This window comes from Spinacia oleracea, chromosome 4, assembly GCF_020520425.1.
Source record: "Spinacia oleracea cultivar Varoflay chromosome 4, BTI_SOV_V1, whole genome shotgun sequence".
Taxonomy (NCBI): Eukaryota; Viridiplantae; Streptophyta; class Magnoliopsida; order Caryophyllales; family Amaranthaceae; genus Spinacia; species Spinacia oleracea.
Genome location: NC_079490.1, coordinates 38,384,061 through 38,408,382, shown reverse-complemented (window position 1 = coordinate 38,408,382; position 24,322 = coordinate 38,384,061). Strand labels below are relative to the sequence as shown.

At 34.8% G+C, this 24,322-nt stretch overlaps 3 protein-coding genes across 5 annotated transcripts; 2 read left to right on the top strand and 1 right to left on the bottom strand.

Annotated features, from left to right (window-relative positions):
• Positions 1-4,016: 4,016 nt before the first annotated feature.
• On the bottom strand, positions 4,017-4,984 carry LOC110777752 (NDR1/HIN1-like protein 6). The gene has a single exon (XM_021982337.2). It carries the CDS (start codon positions 4,930-4,932, stop codon positions 4,162-4,164), a length of 771 nt encoding a protein of 256 aa, XP_021838029.1. The 5' UTR covers positions 4,933-4,984; the 3' UTR covers positions 4,017-4,161.
• Positions 4,985-5,884: 900 nt separating this feature from the next.
• LOC130472564 (uncharacterized) lies at positions 5,885-13,464 on the top strand. 3 transcript variants are annotated; one of them, XM_056843926.1, is made up of 5 exons: positions 5,885-6,268; positions 12,208-12,500; positions 12,599-12,814; positions 12,900-13,169; positions 13,282-13,464. In XM_056843926.1, exons 2-5 carry the CDS (start codon positions 12,216-12,218, stop codon positions 13,447-13,449), a joined length of 939 nt encoding a protein of 312 aa, XP_056699904.1. In that variant the 5' UTR covers positions 5,885-6,268; positions 12,208-12,215; the 3' UTR covers positions 13,450-13,464. The 3 variants fall into 3 exon arrangements, with proteins under 3 accessions (XP_056699904.1, XP_056699905.1, XP_056699903.1); XM_056843927.1 differs by having other exon boundaries at positions 12,205-12,500; positions 12,900-13,154; XM_056843925.1 differs by having other exon boundaries at positions 12,205-12,500.
• A 676-nt stretch (positions 13,465-14,140) lies between these two features.
• LOC130472565 (ubiquitin-like-specific protease 1) lies at positions 14,141-17,448 on the top strand. Its single transcript, XM_056843928.1, has 6 exons — positions 14,141-14,458; positions 14,538-14,717; positions 14,811-14,915; positions 16,782-16,851; positions 16,965-17,063; positions 17,165-17,448. The coding sequence occupies exons 1-6, from the start codon at positions 14,289-14,291 to the stop codon at positions 17,261-17,263; spliced, it is 723 nt and encodes a 240-aa protein (XP_056699906.1). The 5' UTR covers positions 14,141-14,288; the 3' UTR covers positions 17,264-17,448.
• Positions 17,449-24,322: the final 6,874 nt, after the last annotated feature.

Here is a 24,322-nt window from a genome sequence, read left to right as displayed (position 1 = left end):
AAATGAGGAGGAGAGAGAATTAAAAGTTGGAGTATATGCGATTATTATCTGTTGAAGCGAACATTTAATGCCCCCTTCAACAATTGCTATTGAAGCGAACAAAAAAAATGTTCGCTTCAACAACCCTTAATGATGTTTGACCCGCGTTGACCGATTGGTTATTGAAGCGTATTTCTCTATGCCCCCTTCAACAAGGGGGCTGCAATAAAGGTTTTTTCTACTAGTGGCCACCGGGATTTGATGTCTACTTGTGTGCTAGGAAGCAGTCTTAGGGTTTTCTGGAGAGTAGTAGGTTTTGTATACTACGTCAGTGTCAGGCAAATGACTTGGAGAAAGCTTTTTATATCCTTTTCCTAGGTTTAGGGTTTTCCCTTTTTATAAATAAATGGGCCTCTGTACTTAAACCCATTTAAATAACCCACTTCTATTAAATGAACGTCATTTGATTAAAATGGGCCTATTAGATTTATAACCCAAATCAAACAATTTATCTGACATTTAAATAATAGAAGTCAACATTTGACTTTTGCGGGACCAAAACTGATGACGTGGCATTTACCACATTTTTAATGCCTACAATAATATTTATTGCACATAAATATATATATATAACTTGAAACATCCAAACGCATAATATACACCAAACTTTTTACATAATGCATACCACATATATGATATTCAAAGTAGTAACCCGGGGCATTGCCCGGGCACCAAACACTAGTTTAATACTCCCTCAGTTCCTAAGTGTTCTTCCCGTTTCTATTTTGGGTGTTCCTAAGTGTTTTTCCCAGTTGGAATCTATACTATTTTTTGACATACTTTTTTCCCAAAATACCCTTATACCCTCTTCTATTTATCAAAATACCTAAAAATTCTACCAAATTCCAACAATACAACCTAAATTTCTCAATCCCTATTATTTAATTCATTTACCTTTCCCATACACTCACATCTCACCTCTTTTATCAACCATCCTTACCACTCCTCTCTCTTTACCTTATTTCTTTATTATTTTCTCTCTCATTCACTTATTCCAATATCTTACACACACTCATTAGTTTTCGTAAATTTTTGGATGTACCCGTACAGCCAGAGCTGGCTGTACCCCATCCAAAACGACGTGTTGTTTAAAATGAAAATTAATATACTGGTATAAAAATGAACATTTATTTATTTATTTGGAAATGAACATTTACTATTTTGGAAATGAACATTGACTATTTTAGAAATGAACATTTATTTACTCTTTCAAATATGAACATTTATCTAATTATTTGGAAATCCTCATTTGTTCAACCAATTTAGAATGAATATTACTGATTGTGAAATGAGTATTTACTAATTTTCAAATGAACATAGTTAATGTATTACTATGTTATTACATTGAGCGTTATATTTACATATAAGGTGCAATGAAATCATGTCAAACAACATATTTTACCAAAAAATGAACATTTTAGCCATTGCCTATGTAAAATTGTAGTTGAATTACAAGGTGCTGGTACAAATCATCCTCTTATTTTTCTATATCTTCAATCTTGAATCTTGCTTTTGATGTAGTCTTGAGTTCTCATACTCCTGAATGTGTCTATGAAGTGTGATTTGAACACAATATTTGACCTTCATGGTTTCAATTTCCTCATTGTTGTAGCCTGAAAATGAAAAAAAGTAAGTAATTTGATATGATGATCACAACTAATTTACAAATGAACATTTACTAATTTGAAAATGATGAGCATGCAAAATGTTTAAATGATAATATACAAGAATAATCATTGTGAATTAAAATAAAATAAAATAAAATGTGCTTATACTTGATCGAACATTCAACAGCTTATAAATGTACATGCTCAAAATGAATTTTAACATGTTGAACTGTTATCATATAAATCAAGCACAATTAACATCATAATCATTTTAGAAATGAACATAAAACTTCCTCAAAATGAATATACACAATTTATTTTTATTTTTTTTTGAGGGAAAAATATACACAATTTATATATGTATTATTTACTAAAGTCAATATAAAAATGTGTTTTTGAAATTAAAGAGATAACTTATAAAAAAAATGAACTTAAATAGTTATACATTGAACATCATACCTCTTGCTTTTTCATAATTTGAACATAATACTTTATGATAATGAACATTTTATTATCAGAAAATGGACATTTTATTATCCGAAAATGAACATTTTATTATCCGAAAATGAACATTTTATTATCAGAAAATGAACATTTTTAAGTTCCACAACTTAATCAAGTTAATCATGATAAGTTTATTCTTTATAATAAATAGATGCATGTGAACATCATAGTCTCGGAAAATGAACATCATACCTCTTACTTTTTAATAATTTGAACATAATTTTTTTTGATAATGGAACATTTTATTCTCAAAAAATGAATATTATTAAGTTGCATTACTTAGTCAACAAACACAATTTTAATGTTAATAAATAAGAATATACTCCCTCCGTTCCATAATGATGTTCCAATTGAGGTTTTTGACACTATTTACAATAGAAGATAATCTTCTATATTATTTACAACATATAAGAAAAAACATATTCATGTGGGATCTTGTTTAATTCGTTTCGATGAACACTTTAAGAATATCAAAAAATTATAATTTTTTATATTATGTAACTATAGATAAATACGATACAAAACATGCGTTGGCAAACGTGAAAAAAGAAATTGGAACATCATTGTGGAACAGAGGGAGTATATATATATATATATATATATATATATATATATATATATATATATATATATATAAGCATTTGAATATTACAAAATGAACATAATCGTGCATTCGATCATATGAACCTCGAAAAAAATATAGATCTAAACAATAAACAACATTTTAGATCTTTTTTGGGAAAAAAAGGCAAGAAAATTGAGATATCAACCAGATTTTATTTTAAATCATTTACATATTAACAAAATCAATTTTAAGAAAAATAAAATATTATACACAACAAAATGAACATTTTATTCTCATAATATGAACATTATAAAGTTCCATAACTTAATAAACAATTATGTATATAATCTTCATAATAAAATGATATGAACATCAGAATCTTACAAAATGAACATAATTATATATAAATATGAACATTTTGAAAAATCTGGATCTGAACATAAAAAATTTATAGATACGATTTTTGAAGAAATTTTGCAAGAATATGGAGAGAGAATATGGAGATTCAACCAAAAAAATTCTAAATCACATAAAAATTGATGTGCGCACAAATGTATAACATAAAAGGAAAAATCTATTGAGTTATCAAAGACATACTTCTAATCAACATGTAAATTCAATCAAAAATCACAAAAAAATAAGGAAATTAACAGCAAAAAAAGGAGAAAAGAAGTTTACAGCTAGTGACAACGACTTCGTTGTCGTGAATGATAAGGGCGGCGCAAACGCAAGAGGCTTTTCCGATTGACATTGTTACTTGAGAAAAAAAATCACGTAAAAATGAGGAGAGAGAAACTTTTGGGGAGAGAGAAATTGAGGAGAGAGAAACTTTGAGGAGATATAAAAAAAAAAAAAAAAAAGAGATTTATGGTTTTTGAAAAATTTATATGCAATTTTTTTTAAAGAAAGCACATGCCTATATAACTTTTTTATTTTCTTTGAGAGGGGGTACATCAATAGATGGCTATATCCTGGTATAGCCATTAGAGATATATTAGTTTTACACCCAATCATTACACATATAACCAAACAAATTAAGATTCAAGTTTTCTTAATTCCCTCTCCGATTCCAACCGGGAATAACGGAGTACTAAAAATAAACAGTTCAAATCAAAAGATTCTCATTGTACGTATAAACATCCTTATTCTATTGTAGATTTGTAATGCATTTTTGGTTAAATTAATATTTTACAAAAAAAAAATTAAAAAAATTTATAGTATATAGTATATACTTATTTATAGGAAATCCATCAAAAGTGGATGAAAAATGTACAATAACTAATAATCTACATCATGGAACATCCACAAATAATCATCCAAATCCTTATTCGACATATGAAAAATAATATTTAAAAAAAATTACGAAAAATAATGCTCGATAAGGTACAAAAAAATAAAAATAAAAGTAGGAAACTAGGAATGGAAAAGATCGAAAAGAATGGGAAATCAAAAAATGCGTCTGAGTCTAAACTTGCAGCTGCTACTCCCAATCCGAATTTCACTGTTACTTGCCAAGTTATCAATACTTAACTCACACGTAACCCTAAACCTCATCTTCATCAACTTCAACTTCCCCAACCTAATCCTTACAGGAACCCTAGCCCTTAATACCAAGGGTATATTTCCTGTCTCTCTTTGTTGTTGCTGTAAAGTAGTCGAAAAACCCGAAGCATCATTAACGGTTCCGGTCAACGAGACATCGATAACGGTGGTGTTACGGTGTCCCTGGTAAAACCTTGGCAAAGAGCCTTGACAAAGTCGGGTGTCTCTGTACCAAGCACTAAGACTAGACCCACCTAGGTAGTATATGCCTATGCGTTTGTTAGGGTTGTCTGCGGTGATGTTTACGGCGAAGGTGGCGGAGATAGAGTTGTTAGAGTTAGGGGAGAATTGTGTGACTAAAAGGTGATCAATTGAATAATTTGGGATTTTTGGGCGGAAGGCAAGGAATAGTATACCGATGGTAGCACCTATGGCGACAATGAGGATAAGGAGTGTACATAAAATACAACAAAGTGCACGGCAGCAACAACTTCGTTTCCTACGTTTGTAAGGTGGGGGTGGTATCGGGTAGGCGGCACGAGTTGGCGGAGGAGGGTAGTGATCACGGCCGTTGCTATCGGATTTGAGAGTGTTGGGTGGCATCAACGGTGCGGAAGCCGGTGGTGGGGCTTCCATATCTGGAGCCGGGTGGATTCTTTGATGATCGGAAGACATGTTTTTTGGACGGTGGTTTAAAACTTTGATGTTTTCTATGTTATTGTTTGTCACTTTATAAAGGATTATATAGGAGAATAAAAAGTCAACAATTGGGTACGTTGAAATTTCGCTTTGTTTGACTTTAAGTGGTTTAGGTGATTTGATAACGTGTCCCTTTTCTTTCTAGATATAATTACTTGTACTTTAATTAATTTAACTTAATGTAAGAACTTTTATCCCTTTTTGATTAGTTTAATTGGGCAGCCTCTATATATTGGTAAAAAATGTGAGAAAAATTTGGTAATATTAATCCAACATTTGACCGATTTTATTTTATTAAGCCTATTTATGCCATATTTTTTTAATAATCCTATCTTTACTACTCATCTACTTTTATTGGGCTTAACAGGTCATAAATATGTTATAGGCGGTAATATGTCCCTATGTTGTAGTACTCTCTCTCGATATATTCAGTCATAATAATCAATTCATCACCATTTCGTTGAATTTTTCACCGGTTATCGGTCACTTAAGCCCAATAAAAATTGTTGGGTAATAAAGGTGAGATTATTAAAAAATATATCGTATGTGGGATTAATAAAAGAACATCGGCTAAAGGTTGGATTAATATTACCAAATTTTCCAAAATGTGATAGGGTGACACTAGTGGAAAAAGGCTTATTTGCATCCCCGCATTTGCCACGCCATTCTGAACATGTGACGCAAATGACAAATTTTAGCATAAAATTTAGTCATTTGCGTCGCAGCTTTATTAAACTGCGACGCAAATGACTCTAGGATGCCCCCCAGAGTCATTTGCGTCGCAGATTAGTAAAACTGCGACGCAATTAACTCAATCAAGTGCGTCGCAGATTTACTAATCTGCGACGCAAATGACTCTGGGGGGCATCCTAGAGTCATTTGCGTCGCAGTTTAATAAAGCTGCGACGCAAATGTGTTTTGATTTTTTTTTTTGAATTCGCGCTCACGCTTAATTGCTTTCAAGCTTCATTCTGACTTAGGTTTTGCTCGACAAACAACCAACACTGCTTCACTCCCAAACGAAACCAAACACCAACACTGCTAGAGTCTCACCGGCGGCTTCACCCTGCCGTCGTTGCTTCACTGCCGCCTTCCGTGCCTTCCGCCGTTTCTTCACTGCGCTGCCCCTTCACTGCGCTGCACTTCACTGCTTCACTCCTTCTTGCTGTACTCCCTTTTTAGAGCCGCCGCCCACGGCCAAGGAAGTCGTCCACGCTGCCGCCCACTCACTCCTTCACGCCGCCGCCCACTCACTCCTTCACGCCGCCGCCCACTCAGCCGCCCTTGTTCATTGTAGTCTCTCCTCTCTTAGGTATTGAATTTTAATTTTGATATTTATTGAATTTTAATTGTGCATTTTAATTTTAATTGTGGACATTATAATTGAATTTTAATTATGCATTATAATTGAATTTTAATGGTTGATATTATTTGTTGAATTTTAATTGGGTACATTTTAGGATTTAGGTTTTGTTGAATTTTAGTTGTAGGTTTTGTTGAATTTTAGTTGAATTTTAATTGGGTACATTTTAGGATTTAGGTTTTGTTGAATTTTAGTTGTAGGTTTTGTTGAATTTTAGTTGAATTTTAATTGGGTACATTTTAGGATTTAGGTTTTGTTGAATTTTAGTTGTTAGGTTTTGTTGAATTAAAAGTTATGAAATGAAGTTTTGGGTATGAAATGAATTTAGGTGATATATGAAATCATGTTTTGGGTTTGCTACAAAATTTTGGATTTATAATGATATGAATAGCCTAGTTTATATTCTAACCTTTGACAAAATTTGGTCTAGTGGTTGAAAATGGATCGGAGTTGGATGTATGGTAGTAAACGATTTTCTACAAGGTTCTTACAAGGGATTCAAGAGTTCATTAAGGTTGCCTTGAAACATCAATCAGAACATGAATCAAGTTTAATTCTGTGTCCTTGTTGTGATTGCAATAATTCAAGGGGGTATCGGGATATTGATGATATTGTTGATCACATAGTTCGTCGCGGTTTTAAGGGTAACTACACGACGTGGACATGGCATGGTGAGAGCATAGATCATGGGGCAAGTTCTAGTATGCCGAGCTCGAGTCAGCATAATCATTGTGATAATGGTGATGATAATGAAATTGAGGATGATATTGGTGTTGAAAGTGAGGAAGAAGAGGAGAAAGATATGATAGATGATATGATGCATGATGTGGAAGACCATCATTTCGTTGAGCGTCCCCATATGTATGATAGTATAATCAAAGCTTCCGCAACACCATTATATCCTGGTTCTACACAAACTGTACTTGGTGCCGTCATCGAATATTTCAACTTAAAGGTGGAAAACGGTTGGACCAACAAGAGTTTTTCACAGTTTTTGGAGGCCACGTCTGGTAATCTTCCTGAAGGAAACAAACTTCCAAGGTCTAACTATGAGGCCCAGAAGCTTATGTGTCCTTTGGGTATGGATTATGAGAAGATACACGCGTGTCCAAATGATTGCGTGTTGTATCGAAAGCAGTATGCAAATCTGCATGAGTGTCCAAGATGCGGATTGTCCCGTTACAAGATCGTGGAGAATGATGCAACATCAACTAAGAAGAAACCTTCTCCGGCTAAGGTGCTTTGGTATCTTCCAATTATACCAAGATTTAAGCGCCTTTTCTCAGAAGAGAAAACTGCAAAACTCTTGAGGTGGCATGCCGAGGGGAGGAAGAAAGATGGGTTAATGAGGCATCCTGCTGATTCTCCACAATGGAGGAACATTGATCGAAAGTACAAGGTCTTTAGGGAAGAAGTTCGGAATCTCAGGCTTGGTCTTTGCACGGATGGAATGAACCCATTTGGGACACTTAGTACCCAATATAGCACTTGGCCGGTTCTTCTCACCATATACAATTTGCCTCCTTGGTTATGCATGAAGCGTAGATACATCATGTTGTCGCTCTTAATCTCTGGGCCTAAACAACCCGGAAATGACATAGATGTGTATCTAGAGCCACTCATTGAAGATTTGAAATTGTTGTGGGATGAAGGGGTGTTGATGTTTGATGCATACACCAAAACCAATTTCACTTTACGTGCCATGATTTTTTGTACGATAAATGATTTCCCGGCTTATGGAAATTTGTCAGGGTATTCTGTAAAGGGAAAGAAGGCATGTCCAGTTTGTCATGATGATTTGGTCTCGAGGCGCCTAAAATTTTGTGGGAAAGATGTGTACATGGATTACCGGATGTATCTTCCTGAAGATCATCCATTTCGAAAAGAGAAGGAAGCTTTTAATGGAGAATTGGAGATGAGAGAAGCTCCTGCCCCCTTATGTGCGTGTGAGGTTTATGAACGGGTTAAAGACATTGAGACAGAGTTTGGTAAGCCTTATAAAGGTCAGCCAAGTGGTGGTTACAAGAAGAGGTCTATCTTTTGGGATCTCCCATATTGGAGAGATTTGGAAGTTAGGCATTGTTTGGATGTAATGCATATTGAGAAAAATGTTTGTGATGCCATTGTTGGGACATTGTTGAATATGCAAGGGAAAACGAAGGATGGGCCTAAAGTTAGACAAGATATGGCTGCTATGGGTCGCTCCGAGTTGGCACCTCAAGAAAGGGGAAAACGCTGGTACCTTCCCCCAGCTTGTTTCACCTTGTCTAAAAAGGAGAAAGTTAGCTTTTGTGAGTCTTTGCATGGCTTAAAGGTCCCTGCCGGTTACTCTTCAAATTTTCGTAGACTTGTGTCCATGTCTGACTTGAAATTAGTTGGAATGAAATCTCATGATTGTCACGTGTTGATGCAACAATTGCTGCCGGTTGCAATTCGAGGGATATTGCCGCCACAAGTGAGGTATACCATTACAAGATTGTGTTTCTTTTTCAACACAATTTGTAGCAAGGTGATCAATCCAACAATACTGGATGATTTGCAGGCTGATGTACTTGAGACCATGTGTCGGTTTGAAAAGTATTTTCCGCCATCATTCTTTGACATGATGCCTCATTTGATTATTCATCTTGTTCGTGAAATTAAGCTTTGTGGGCCAGTTTGTATGAGGTACATGTATCCCTTTGAACGGGAAATGGGTACCTTGAAAAATAGAGTGATGAATCCGGCCAAACCTGAAGCTAGTATTGTCCAACGAACCGTCGCGGAGGAAGTTGCTGCATGGGTTTCTCAATATATGGCACGTTTGAAAGAAGTCGGAGTACCAAAGTCTAGACATGATGGGAGACTTGGGGGTCAAGGTACAATTGGCAAGAAAAGGATATCAATCAGTTCTGAAATGATGTGTAAGGTTGAGCTGTTTGTGGTGCAAAGTCTTAGTGAAGTCCATCCATACGTGGCTGAGCACATGAACTTTCTTAGAGAGCAATATCCTTCAAAAAATGGTCCTCAACTGATAAAAGAGCATAATCGTTCATTCCTCACATGGTTCAAGCGTCGAGTGATGGATCAATTTTCCGACACGCCTAATGAGGTATCTGACATGGTGAGATGGTTGGCATATGGTCCTAAATGTCAAGTCATATCTTATGAGGGGTACGACATCAATGGCTATTCTTTTTACACGAAGCGACAAGATGACAAAACGACGATGCAAAATAGTGGTGTTACGGCAATATGTTTGTCTTCAGAGTATGCTAGTGTAAAAGATAGAACACTTGTAGATAAGACGAACTCTTACTATGGAGTCATTGAAGAAATATTAGAGTTGGAATATAAGTATTTTAAGATTCCTCTATTCCGGTGCAAGTGGGTTGATATTAGTCGCGGTGTCAAAAAGGATGAACATGGGTACCTGACACTTGTAAACTTTAGTCGAGTTGGGCATCTTGCAGATCCTTTCATATTAGCATCACAGGCAAAACAAATCTTTTACATGGTTGACCCTGCCGATCGTAGTTGGTCAGTTGTTCTGGAAGGCAAAAGAAGAATACTTGGCGTTGAGGATGTAGATGATGAAGAAGAGTATGATGAGCAGTTTAATGAGATTCCACCTTCCTCCTGGCATATCCCTCAAATGATTGACGATGTTGACATGAGTTATACACGCCGAGATCATGATGAAGGATTTTATGTTGAAAAAGAGAAATAGTGAGATAGGTACTATTTTGGCAACTATTTTTTCACCAAGTTAATTTGTAGATTAGTTAAAAGTTGGGTTCGAAAATGTCATTTTTGCCTAAATATGTACTATAACGACCCAATTACCCTTAAATGTGGAATAATAGATTAGTACGAGGCTTAGAAAGTTATAACTATGCATATGAGACATGTAATAAGTTTGAAAACATTCCTTAGGTTCTTTGGTTCAAAGTTGGGTTCGAAAATGTCATTTTTGCCTAAATATGTACTATAACGACCCAATTACCCTTAAATGTGGAATAATAGATTAGTACGAGGCTTAGAAAGTTATAACTATGCATATGAGACATGTAATAAGTTTGAAAACATTCCTTAGGTTCTTTGGTTCAAAGTTGGGTTCGAAAATGTCATTTTTGCCTAAATATGTACTATAACGACCCAATTACCCTTAAATGTGGAATAATAGATTATTACGAGGCTTAGAAAGTTATAACTATGCATATGAGACATGTAATAAGTTTGAAAACATTCCTTAGGTTCTTTGGTTCAAAGTTGGGTTCGAAAATGTCATTTTTGCCTAAATATGTACTATAACGACCCAATTACCCTTAAATGTGGAATAATAGATTAGTACGAGGCTTAGAAAGTTATAACTATGCATATGAGACATGTAATAAGTTTGAAAACATTCCTTAGGTTCTTTGGTTCAAAGTTGGGTTCGAAAATGTCATTTTTGCCTAAATATGTACTATAACGACCCAATTACCCTTAAATGTGGAATAATAGATTATTACGAGGCTTAGAAAGTTATAACTATGCATATGAGACATGTAATAAGTTTGAAAACATTCCTTAGGTTCTTTGGTTCAAAGTTGGGTTCGAAAATGTCATTTTTGCCTAAATATGTACTATAACGACCCAATTACCCTTAAATGTGGAATAATAGATTAGTACGAGGCTTAGAAAGTTATAACTATGCATATGAGACATGTAATAAGTTTGAAAACATTCCTTAGGTTCTTTGGTTCAAAGTTGGGTTCGAAAATGTCATTTTTGCCTAAATATGTACTATAACGACCCAATTACCCTTAAATGTGGAATAATAGATTATTACGAGGCTTAGAAAGTTATAACTATGCATATGAGACATGTAATAAGTTTGAAAACATTCCTTAGGTTCTTTGGTTCAAAGTTGGGTTCGAAAACGTCATTTTTGCCTAAATATGTACTATAACGACCCAATTACCCTTAAATGTGGAATAATAGATTAGTACGAGGCTTTAGGATAGTGGTGGTTGTTCAAAGGATGATGGATGGTTACACCTGATACTTCTTTATTCAGGGAATTTCCATACTCCTTGAATTCTTATGCAACTGGTCTCTATATTATGCTCATGGAGCTGGATATTATGTCATCCATGTTTGCACTCCCAAACTACCTCCCAACCCGGAAAAAAAACATCTTATTTGGATTTAAGTGTCTGCTAAGTTCCTGTGTACCATCTAATTGCTGGTTGTTAGTATCTGAAGGTTATTTCAGGAGCTTGGTTGTGCTTTCTTTGTTGCTTAATCTTTAAAGAACAGTCTGTTTTTGGGTGGGTTTGTGGACCAAAATTTTGCATATTCAAATTCATTCCCCAGCATTTGTACAGAACTGATCAGAACTGACCAGTTCTATGCACTGATCTGCACAGCTCAGATCAGAACTGTGCAGATCAGTGCACAGAACTGGTCAGAACTGATCAGTTCTGTGCACTGATCTGCATAGTTCTGATCTGAGCTGTGCAGATCAGTGCACAGAACTGGTCAGCTCTGATCAGTTCTGTGCACTGATCTGCACAGCTCAGATCAGAACTGTGCAGATCAGTGCACAGAACTGGTCAGTTCTGATCAGTTCTGTGCACTGATCTGCACAGCTCTGATCTGCACAGTTCTGATCTGAGCTGTGCAGATCAGTGCACAGAACTGGTCAGCTCTGATCAGTTCTGTGCACTGATCTGCACAGTTCTGATCTGAGCTGTGCAGATCAGTGCACAGAACTGATCAGTTCTGACCAGTTCTGTGCACTGATCTGCACAGTTCTGATCTGAGCTGTGCAGATCAGTGCACAGAACTGATCAGAACTTTATTTTTATTTTAAAATCCTGCTTTTGAAGGTATGTAATTTTAATGATTTTCCAATGCAGTAGCGTCAGGCATGGATGAAGATCAACACGCAAATTCAGGTCCTTCTAACAAATCACCAAATCAAGTGCCCCAAAAGCAAAAAAAGAAGCCAAGAGGCCCTACAAAAGGAATAAAATCCATGCCCGGGGTTCCAAGAAAAATTGAATGGGATCACTTGGACCGACCCACAGGGAAATGGGCAACGGATTACAAGAATCACATTGGCGAGATAAGTCGCGCAAAGGTTTCAATATTGATCAGAACCTGGGAAGATGTTTCACAAGGAATAAAAGACACTTTGTGGGAAGACGTCAAGGTAACCGGTTTTATTTTGGAAATTCAGTTGTACATATCTACGTGTCTTTTTCATGTGCTAAAAGACTTTCTTGTTCCTTTTCTTTTTCTTTCATTTAGAGAGAATTTCATATCACAGATGAAACTAAGAAAGAAGTTGTCTTAAAGAGTTGTGATAAGCGTTGGAGGGAATTCAAATCAAGATTGACGACTGGTTGGATTCGGGGTACAAGGAAAAGGCCAAAAGATGAAAAGATGCCATATGATTTGTATAGTTATATAACTAAGGATATATGGAAGGAATTTGTGAAGATACGTACCTCCGAAGAAGCTGAGGTATAAAAATTATTCTTATTTAAAGTCTTGTTATAATCTAAGTTTTATTTTGTTGTAATAATTTCTTTTACCCCCCTAAAATTAGGAAATAAGTGAGAAAGCAAGACAAAGTCAATCTTTCAACATATATCCTCATCATATGGGACAGAAATCATATGCTGAAATGACAAGTGAATGGCAGAGAAAAGGGTACATTCCCTCAGTTTCTTCGTCATCTGAAGGTTCCTCTGCGTCTACAATTTCTTCAAGTTTGCCGAGTAGGACATGTTTATGGCTTCTTGCAAGATCGAAACCAGATGAGAAAGGAAATCCTTACTTGCCGGATGAGGGCACACAAAAGGTCAAAGAAAATATTGTAAGTTCATTTAACAATTTTGCGTAATGTTGTGATTCCTCTAATTTCATATATGTTCTTAAATATGAAACCAAGTGTTGAACTTTTCTCAAAACCATTTGATTTCATGTAGGATGAATGGAAAAGGAAACAAGATGAAGGGGAATTTGTTCCCAAAAGTGCACGAGATGATGTCTTATCTCGTGCACTTGGTAAGACTAAAGAAGGGAGACCACTAACATTTGGTGGTGGAGTAGGCATCAAAGCTGTGTGGGGGACCGGAGAGCGGCGTAGCTTTTGACGGTATGGAGATGCGGAGATGGAGGAAATGGAAGCAAGAGTGACCAAAAGGGTCAAAGATGAGACAATACAAGAGATGAACTCCAAGATGGATGCCATGGTCATGGAGAAATTTATCACATTTGCTAAAGAACTTGGTGTCCAAATACCAAGACATATGAGGATAGACGCAAATGTTCATAGTAGTTGTCGTTCCGGGGGTTTAGATCCATTTGCCGACATTACGGTATGATAATTTGTGTTTTTCAAGTACTTTGTTTCTAGTTAATTCTATTGAACTTTTCTAACATGTTACATTGTATTTGCGTTATTGTTCAAAATAAATAATAAGGAACCTGTCCCGTGCCATCTATACCTGAACATAGGCTCGGAGAAAGTCTTTGTTGCCTATGGTACCATATGTCCAGAGTTGCTCCTTGATCACCACAACGACGTCACGTCCGATAACGTGAAAGTGAGCGTTGATGATTTTGAGCCCGCGTACAAAGAAGCTCCCGTCCCCGTGCCTTCTCAATATATTAAGAAACTTGCTCAAGCTCATGGTACCTTCACTCAGTGGCCAAAACATTTGGTGTCGCTTACGAATGAGGAGGTAACTAACATATGCATGATAATTTGAAGTAGAACTATTATACCATGTATGCTCACTAATATGTATATCGTTATTTGAAAATCATACCTCAGGTAAACAAGCCTACAAGTAAAGAGCCTAAAGGGAAAGGGAACAAAGGGAAAGAGATAGTGGTTGGGGGAAGTGGAACAAAAGCGTCCAACACTAAATCAAAAACCTATTTCCTTGAAAATTATAAAGTGCAAAATTTGAGTGGTAAGTGCAATGTGATGAAAACTATGATGTTGGGATTAAAAGAAGGGGAGCACGTTAAGGTACATTGCACTAAAAGGACATTCAATATGGAAAAGGACTTTGAAATTAGTGTCACCGTTGAAGACACCGATCAACTTCTCTCGGGAGCATGGCTCAATATATCAATAATACAAGTTTTTGCTACGTGAGTTACCTAAATTCATATTTTGCCCCTAAATTTGATTTTTATGATTGTCTTAACGTTCTTACACTCTATATTATAGGGCTTTGAGTGAGTTGTGTTTTCACGATGATTGTCACCCCAATAGTATTGGATTCATGTGCCCGGAGATGATCTCGGCCACCATGTTAAAGTCCGATGCAGATCGAATTCTATTGTACATGACGAGGTCCATGAGTGCACTTAGTTCTAAGACATTCATCTTATGTCCATACTACGAAAAGTATGAAAATTACTTTGAACTTCGTTTTTAATTGATTGTTATAAATTTAACTTTTTTTTTTTCTAACTACATACGTTTATTGTTTGTATGTAGGAGTCACTGGATGCTTTTAGTTCTTTGCTTGTCTAAACGTGAGGTCTACATATTTGATTCTCAACAGAAGAAGAGAAATTTGATGATTAAGGAGCCACTAAACAAGTAAGTAAAGTATGCATAAGAAAATGCCATTTTTGCCAAAATTTTTGCCTTAGGTTCTTTAGTTCAAAGTTGGGTTCGAAAACATCATTTTTGCCTAAAAATGACCTAGGACGACCCAATTAGCCTTAAATGTGAAATAATAGATTGTAAAGGGACTTAGAAAGTTATAACTATGCATATGAGACGTGTAATAAGTTTGAAAACATTCCTTAGGTTCTTTGGTTCAAAGTTGGGTTCGAAAACATCATTTTTGCCTAAAAATGACCTAGGACGACCCAAATAGCCTTAAATGTGAAATAATAGATTGTAAAGGGCCTTAGAAAGTTATAACTATGCATATGAGACGTGTAATAAGTTTGAAAACATTCCTTAGGTTCTTTGGTTCAAAGTTGGGTTCGAAAACATCATTTTTGCCTAAAAATGACCTAGGACGACCCAAATAGCCTTAAATGTGAAATAATAGATTGTAAAGGGCCTTAGAAAGTTATAACTATGCATATGAGACGTGTAATAAGTTTGAAAACATTCCTTAGGTTCTTTGGTTCAAAGTTGGGTTCGAAAATATCATTTTTGCCTAAAAATGACCTAGGACGACCCAAATAGCCTTAAATGTGAAATAATAGATTGTAAAGGGCCTTACAAAGTTATAACTATGCATATGAGACGTGTAATAAGTTTGAAAACATTCCTTAGGTTCTTTGGTTCAAAGTTGGGTTCGAAAACATCATTTTTGCCTAAAAATGACCTAGGACGACCCAAATAGCCTTAAATGTGAAATAATAGATTGTAAAGGGCCTTAGAAAGTTATAACTATGCATATGAGACGTGTAATAAGTTTGAAAACATTCCTTAGGTTCTTTGGTTCAAAGTTGGGTTCGAAAACATCATTTTTGCCTAAAAATGACCTAGGACGACCCAAATAGCCTTAAATGTGAAATAATAGATTGTAAAGGGCCTTACAAAGTTATAACTATGCATATGAGACGTGTAATAAGTTTGAAAACATTCCTTAGGTTCTTTGGTTCAAAGTTGGGTTCGAAAACATCATTTTTGCCTAAAAATGACCTAGGACGACCCAAATAGCCTTAAATGTGAAATAATAGATTGTAAAGGGCCTTACAAAGTTATAACTATGCATATGAGACGTGTAATAAGTTTGAAAACATTCCTTAGGTTCTTTGGTTCAAAGTTGGGTTCGAAAACATCATTTTTGCCTAAAAATGACCTAGGACGACCCAAATAGCCTTAAATGTGAAATAATAGATTGTAAAGGGCCTTACAAAGTTATAACTATTCATATGAGACGTGTAATAAGTTTGAAAACATTCCTTAGGTTCTTTGGTTCAAAGTTGGGTTCGAAAACATCATTTTTGCCTAAAAATGACCTAGGACGACCCAAATAGCCTTAAATGTGAAATAATAGATTGTAAAGGGCCTTACAAAGTTATTACTATGCATATGAGACGTGTAATAAGTTTGAAAACATTCCTTAGGTTCTTTGGTTCAAAGTTGGGTTCGAAAACATCATTTTTGCCTAAAAATGACCTAGGACGACCCAATTAGCCTTAAATGTGAAATAATAGATTGTAAAGGGCCTTAGAAAGTTATAACTATGCATATGAGACGTATAATAAGTTTGAAAACATTCCTTAGGTTCTTTGGTTCAAAGTTGGGTTCGAAAACATCATTTTTGCCTAAAAATGACCTAGAACGTACGACCCAATTAGCCTTAAATGTGACTACTACGTATATAATTGCATTTACATGTGTAAACAAAGTATATAATTGCACTTACATGTAAAATATTCTTTGCATTTACATGTGTAAACAAAGTATATATAATTGCATATTTTATCGAATGTGTAGTGCTTTTCGGAGTTACAAGAGACTAGGTGGACAATCTAAGGGAACTAAATTAACATGGATTCCAGCACAGGTATATATATATATATAATTAGTTTATTATTTACCTAAGAAATAAGTTTTTCAAAATTATAACATACAATGTGATAGAAATTTTACTTGTGTTATTTATTTTAATGCATTTAGTGTGCTCAACAACCGGGATCACTAGATTGTGGCTACTACGTCATGCGTTTTATGTACGACATAATAATGAATCATGGTAATAGTCAAGATCTTACTAAGGTATGTTCTCATAAACTACGTACTTTATATAATAAATTGAAGTACACAAAACTATTATATTGATCAATCGTTGATAAATTGAATTATTTACACTTTTTTAGGATTTTTCAAGAACATTGCCTTATTCAGCGGAGGAGATTAATGAGGTGAAAGATTTTTGGGCAGATTACTTCATGAACAATGTCGAATTTTTAGCTTAATTTGTAATATGAACTTGATCTCTAGCTAGCTACGTACCTTTGTTGTAATAATTTTATGTTTGTTGTAACATGTTGGTTGATCGATCTATGACGAATTTAATTGCCTTTTATTGGGAACGTTAATTACGTTGTAAACTTTTGTGACAGGTATTAATTATAAATGTATTCCCGGTATTGGGAATGAACCGTCTAATTTCAAAGACGATCATGTCGGAATTTCCAACTAATATTAAAAAACGAATATTTTTTTTAATAAAAATAAGTCATTTGCAATGCACGTTAGCTCAATGTGCGAGGCAAATGACTTAATTTTTTGGCGCTAAAATTGTCATTTGCGTCGCACATTAAGCTATTGTGCGTGGCAAATGACTTTTTTTTTTTGCGCCTAAAAGTCATTTGCGTCGCACAATTAGCAAAAGTGCGTTGCAAATAACTTTTCAACATGGTGCCTGAAAAGTCATTTGCAACGCACATTAGCTAAATGTGCGACGCAAATGAACCTTATTTGCGTCGCACATTTAGCTAATGTGCGTTGCAAATGACTTTTCAGGCACCATGTTGAAAAGTTATTTGCAACGCACTTTTGCTAATTGTGCGACGCAAATAAGGTTATTTGCGTCGCACAAATGTGCGACGCAAATGACTTTTAGTCATTTGCGTCGAGAGCTTTTGCCACGCACGATGTGCGACGCAAATATGCTTAAAAGTGCGATGCAAATGACCCTTTTTCCACTAGGAAGTTGTTTCCATTCTAATTTTGTGATGATTTTTGACAAATTGCCCAATTATTTTTTTCATGTATAATGACGTATTGTGTTGTTTAAAGTAATATGTTCACAACAAATTTGAAAAGTGTAATTAAAAAATGATATAAAATGGAAAGATAAAGTGATTAGTCATATATTAATTTGTTTTTTGCTTGTGGTTGCGGTCCATCAAGGTTAAGACGTGTACATTAATTCGTAAGGCATGTCGTATGTTCTGTAATTGATTGTTTAATTTTCTGATACAATTTGCCATTTAATAAAGTTTTCAACCTCACTTTCTATTGTATAAATATTAATTTCACCTACCTAGGTTACCTTATAGGTAGACTTGGTTATTATATTGGGCGGGTCGAGTATAAGAGTCAATATTAGTGGGTTAATAATGGGTGGGTTAACAGCGGGTTGCGGGTTTATAGTGAGCCAATAGCCGAACAAGGAAAAATGGAAAAAAAAAGTCATATGCGAGTACAATAAAAGCAAATATATCATATAATTTTTATATCATAAACTTTAGTTTTGAAAATTATTATATTATAAGTTTGGCTCTATATTGACCATGTCCAATAAGATCTCTTCTCAATACGAACCCTATTGACATGGCCCATCTACCATGTACAATAACCAGGTCTACTTATAGGTACTCCCCCCGTCCCTTAATACTCGCACCGGTCAAGGAGTTTAAGATACTTGAATTGACTTATTAATTTAATGGGTGTTAGTTGATAGTGGGGTATTTTTTTAATATAGTTAGTGAGAAATGGGTAAAAGGTGAGAAGTAATGAGTGAGAGGTGTGAATTATTAAATGATTTTTTGTAGGGAGTAGGGATGTAGGTGGGTTAGTAGGTAAGTGTGAGAAATAATATAATATTGGTAAAAATATCTATTTATAGAAGCGGTGCAAATATTAAGGGACGGCCCAAAAATGAAAGCGGTGCGAGTATTAAGGGACGGAGGGAGTAGTAGTTTATTGGTTTAAATTCAGTAGAGATGTGAAAAAATCACCGGTGTCATTTTGAGCTGAGATTTACGACAAATGTTGATTTTTTTTTTTTTTCATTTTGTTGCAAATAAGGCACAAATATAATACCAATTACAAATGCGGGAAGGTAAATTTAAACCTGATATCTATCATAGAGAAACCTTCAATCTTCATAACTAGGCTAAAAATAAAATATCGCTCATTGGTATAGTTCGCAAGGATGTTGATCATGTTACCCTCTCTTCCTTTCTTTCCCACTTCAGCAAACCCTTTACTAAATGACCCTGCCGGCCTGCCCTACGACCATGCACCTATACGCCACCATCTCCGTCTATGCCCCTCTCTCTAAGCCACCAATAATAGACCACTACCGTGCACAGCCTCACGCTTTTCCATTTACTACACCCTATTTCCTGAACTCATGGACCCTTTACGTGATTCACCAATTCCTAACATCACCCTGTTCCTAAAAGTAATGCTCAAACTTAGCATGTTGATATCCTTGCTTTAAAAAACATTTTTTTTGCATTTTTGTTAAGTAATACTACTCCATTTCAAAATATTATTAACATATTCCATTTTTGTCTCTCTTATAATGTTCTCAATTCTCTTATTGATATCTCTCTCTTGTTGTGTAATACTACCGGTACGGCGGTAACTTATTTCATTTGTCCACCTTATCTTCTTTAACATCAGGGCATCACCTCTGATTCATTAAAAGGAAGTCAGTCGGGTTCATTAAGAAGTCAAGAGGCCCATAATGCAAATAAGCATGTTTGTGAAACCTCAACCACAATTTATTCAACATATAATTTTTATATTTTTTCAACCTTCAAATTAGGGGTGACAATTTCATCAAAGTCCGACGGATATTCGAACAACCTGAACCGAATTTATGGTCGAAACCCGATAAAACACTGTTGTTAAACGGGTGGCGCGTGGATCGGGTGATGGGTCGGGTCGGATTCGGGTGGAGCTTCATCCAACCCGTCACCCTATCCATCATCTGATCCATCCATCCATCCATCCGTTAAAATTATTAATTTTGTTTAGTACAATTACTTAATTATTAATATAATCCTTTATGTATTACCTAATATTTTTTTTATTATTAGCATTTTCGGTTATTTTATAATGTAAATGTATCAAAATTATAATTCATTGTCCACTATATTAACACATATTACTTTATATTGATTGATATTATAAATAAAGTTGACGATAATTTTAATTACACCGGCTAATCATCCGATCCACCTAATTCATTCGCGGACCGCAGATGCATGATGGATGAGTCGGATGTGGATGGAGGGTAAATGGAGTGACGGATGGATTGGATGATAGATGAAAAGTTGACGGATGGAGGCGGATGAATCTCCATCGGCCCGATCCACCTCCGATCCATTGCCACCCTTACTTTAAATTACACCTCTATTTAATTCATATATAACCAAAAATCACAAGTCCTCACTAATCAAAACTTTAAAAGACAGCTGAACAACAATTATACAACCGCCTATTCTATGAACTGGCTCAAAAGCTAGTTGATCTTAATGTACCCTCCATGACCTTAACCGATTGACACTACTAAATTAAATCCGTTAACTGACATCGCATGAAACAAAAGAACATAAACCACGATTCAAGTGGTTATCAATTATCTTACTTGGTAAGTCTTGAGGGATGGTGTCCGAACCCTTTGCGGCGCTCATCGCATGAATTAAAAGAATATAAACCCCAATCAAAGTTCACCCGGTGACTTCAAACTTTAAGAATACCCTACATTAATACGGAGTATTTGTTTTCAATAACAACCAAAATTGCTTTTAAACCCACCTACAATAGGTGGGTAGCTATTTCAACCCCAAGTCTCTGGATGATTCAGAAAATTGCTTTTAATAGTGGTTCAATCTTCGCAAATTGACTTTTAATAACGGTCCACAAACCGCAATTAAAGGTGGTTCTTGTTGCATATTAAACAATAAAATAGTAATGTTGCTATAATAATGTAGTCAGAATGGACTTATCTCGATGATGTGAACAATTGGATGAACTGCCAATTAACAACAAGAATTTCCAACAGTTCTAACACCTCCATTCAAATACTCAGTAATATTTCCAAATTTTAGTATACATACAAGGCCCGCTATTAAAAAGCATATATGTCCCATATAAGACCGCCATACGCGTAAGACATCTGATGTCAGCATTACAAAATAATACGGAGTAATTATTTGATTATAAAATATAACTACTTTATTGAATAGTATAAGTAATAAACTAATAATAATATAACATAACTTTTTGATTAAAAAGGTCAACTATTTGGTCAGAAGTTAAGCCTTGTTATTTCGAGCTGAACTGAAATGAAATTAACTGAACTGAATTGAACTAAAACTGAACTGAACTTAACTAAACATTACTGAATTGAAATAAATAATGAATAATGAATCATAAATAATAAACTATAGATAACAAATATTCCTCCTCCATTACTTTTTGATGTTCCTTATTTGGAGTTTGGGGTGAAAAATAAGAAAATGGAATCTTGTAATAATTGTTTGTAAGAATAATGATTGAGTGTAAGTGAAAATAATAAAGAAATGAAGGAAAGCAATAAAGAAATGAAGGAGATAGAAGATATTTTTATTAAAGTAATAAAAAATCATAAAAGTGGAGTTGGGTGGGTGAATGAGGAAATGTGAATGAATTAAATAAGTGATGGTAGGAAAATCTATGGTAAAAAGTTATGTCCAAAAATAGAAACAAGGAAATCAAAAAGGAATGGAGGGAGTAAATAATAAATAGTAAACAGTAAACAACAATTAAAAAATTAATAATATGTTATGAATTATAATATGGATGCCCATTATACCTCCGTCAATATTCCCGGAATATTCTAGGGTTCAGTTAAACCCTAACTATTGTATCCTATATATACCTGGTACTATATGGAATAATACAGACAACACTATTCTCTCTCTTACTCCTCCTGTTTATTCACAACACGTTATCAGCACCAAACCCTAGCCGATTGAGCAGAAAGAAAACTCAAGAAAACTACCGCAGTCAGATTCAAGGTAAGTGCGTACTCCGTATTATATTTGAATTTTATGTTTAATATTGTGCCGTCAAATATTAGATTATTTTGAATTCGGTAAAATTATTTTTGGTTTTGAATCGTATGCTATCCTGTCAATTTTTTTTTCATGCGATAAGAATAGTTGTATTTGCCGCAACTCAATACTCGATTGATTAGAAATTTAGCATTGTATTTTCAATTCTATGTCGGTTGATTAACATCTATGTCAGATGTTGGATTTGTTTTTCAATACTCGGTTGATTAGCAAATTAATATTTGTATTACATCGAGAAAGTCTTGGACTATACCTACTAGAGTCTTTAAAGACTATACCAAAATTTAATAATAATATTCTCAAAATTGGGGTAAAAGCAGACCAAAAAAAAAGGGAAAGCCTTATTCTCTGAGCGCCAAACTGAAAGCTAGAGAGAGAATGAAATTTTCATTTTGCGCCATCAAATAAATCTCCCAAAATTTGAGCGCCATAACTAAATCAGTGAATTTGAGCCCCATAGGCCATAACCCAAAAATTTCAACAAAAATCAAAACCCTCCATCGTTTTCTCTCTCCTCCATCGTTTTCTCTCTCAGAACAAGAAGAAACTTCTTTAATTCAACACCAACAATGGAGGGTAAGAAAAAATTGACAGAATTTCCCGACAAGGTTTCCCTCTTTCTCTCTTCAGATTTTTGATTTCATGGTTTATGATAGAATGATGTTAATATGGCAATTTTAATTTAAGTGTAGCTAAGTGAAGTGAAATTTGAGTAGAATTTGATCATCAATTTGCTAGAATCGATCGAATTTGGAGGTTGAATTTCCGTAATTGGGTTTGAGAGGAGAGAGAAAGAGGTTAAAGAAATTGGGGATTTTTAACATTTCTTGTTAACATTGATATCATGTGACATTGAAGGTTGGTTGAAGGTTGATTAGGCGGAGAAAACATAGTTTTATGAGCACTTTGCTTACTCTTTGTCTCCTCATTTTCGTCAAAGCTTATGCTGCTCATCTCAAGCGCTCCAACAAGGTTTCCCTCTTTCTCTCTTTAATTAGCTTTTCGATTTCATGTTTTGTGATAATCTTTGTTGATTTCTCCCCAGCAATCATCTGTTTCAGTACAGATGATGACTCCAGTAAGACCTATTAATTTGTTACTGGACTGTTTGAGGTTTATTGTAGTCTAAACTCTAAACAAACATTAAGCTTGTGGAAAAGGTAAAAGATGTTCATTAATATATTCATCTATTACCTAGATTTATTAACGTCCCCCCTCAAAGAAAAACTAGATTTAGTAACTTGCCACCGGTTGATATTTTTTTCTGGTAGTAAGGATGCATTTGTTGTAGTTACATGACATAATTTACCATTAATTGGAGTATCTTCCATATAGGTTGGTCGAGTCCTAAGGAGTAAGGGCTATCAAAAATCAAAATTGTTTTTTATGCTGCAACCCTATTCAGAGCATCAAAACATTTCTGTATACATGTCAACTGCATTGCACCTGAGCATACTGATGTGAATATACAAGAAATACAACCAACAAAACAAGAGGTAAGAAAGACATTTTAGGTAGCTCGTTTATTGTAGTCTAAACTCTAAAAAAACATTAAGCTTGTGGAACAAAAACAGCAGAAGAAATTTCTGAACATATAAAGAGGACTTTAGAAACTGAACAACATTAATACATATGAGACGTTGAGATTTTGTTTAGCTTCTTTGTAATGGTAATTGGGTATTATTGTACAGATAATTGTTGACATTAACACAATAGACCTATACTGCCCTTAGGTATCCAATGTAGCGATCATAGTGATCCTGAAATATTTATGCGCAAGGAAATGATGTTCCCGCAATTAGACATTTTGTTTTGTACTTTTCGCAAATAGTAACTCTTAGGAGCAAGTCTTTTCCCGGTGTACAGTTACCGTTTCTATCCAGACTTGCTATGTGATATGGAGTAGCATGTTTTAATAACAGACTTTCAGATTGCTATGGTCTTCATATTTTTTTTTTCTTTTGAAAAATACTCTTTCAAATGAATGAAAGTTTTAAACAGATGATGCATTTTATTTAATGATTTGTGTTACTTGTTTTGCTTATCTTGTATGATTCTTTTTTTATAATTTTGTGTCCAACTAGTGAGGACCCTAAATGTTATGTTTTGTTACTGCAATGTTTCAGGTTCCTTCAGGTGTGAAGAACATTGTCTGTCAAAGAAGAACTTGAAATG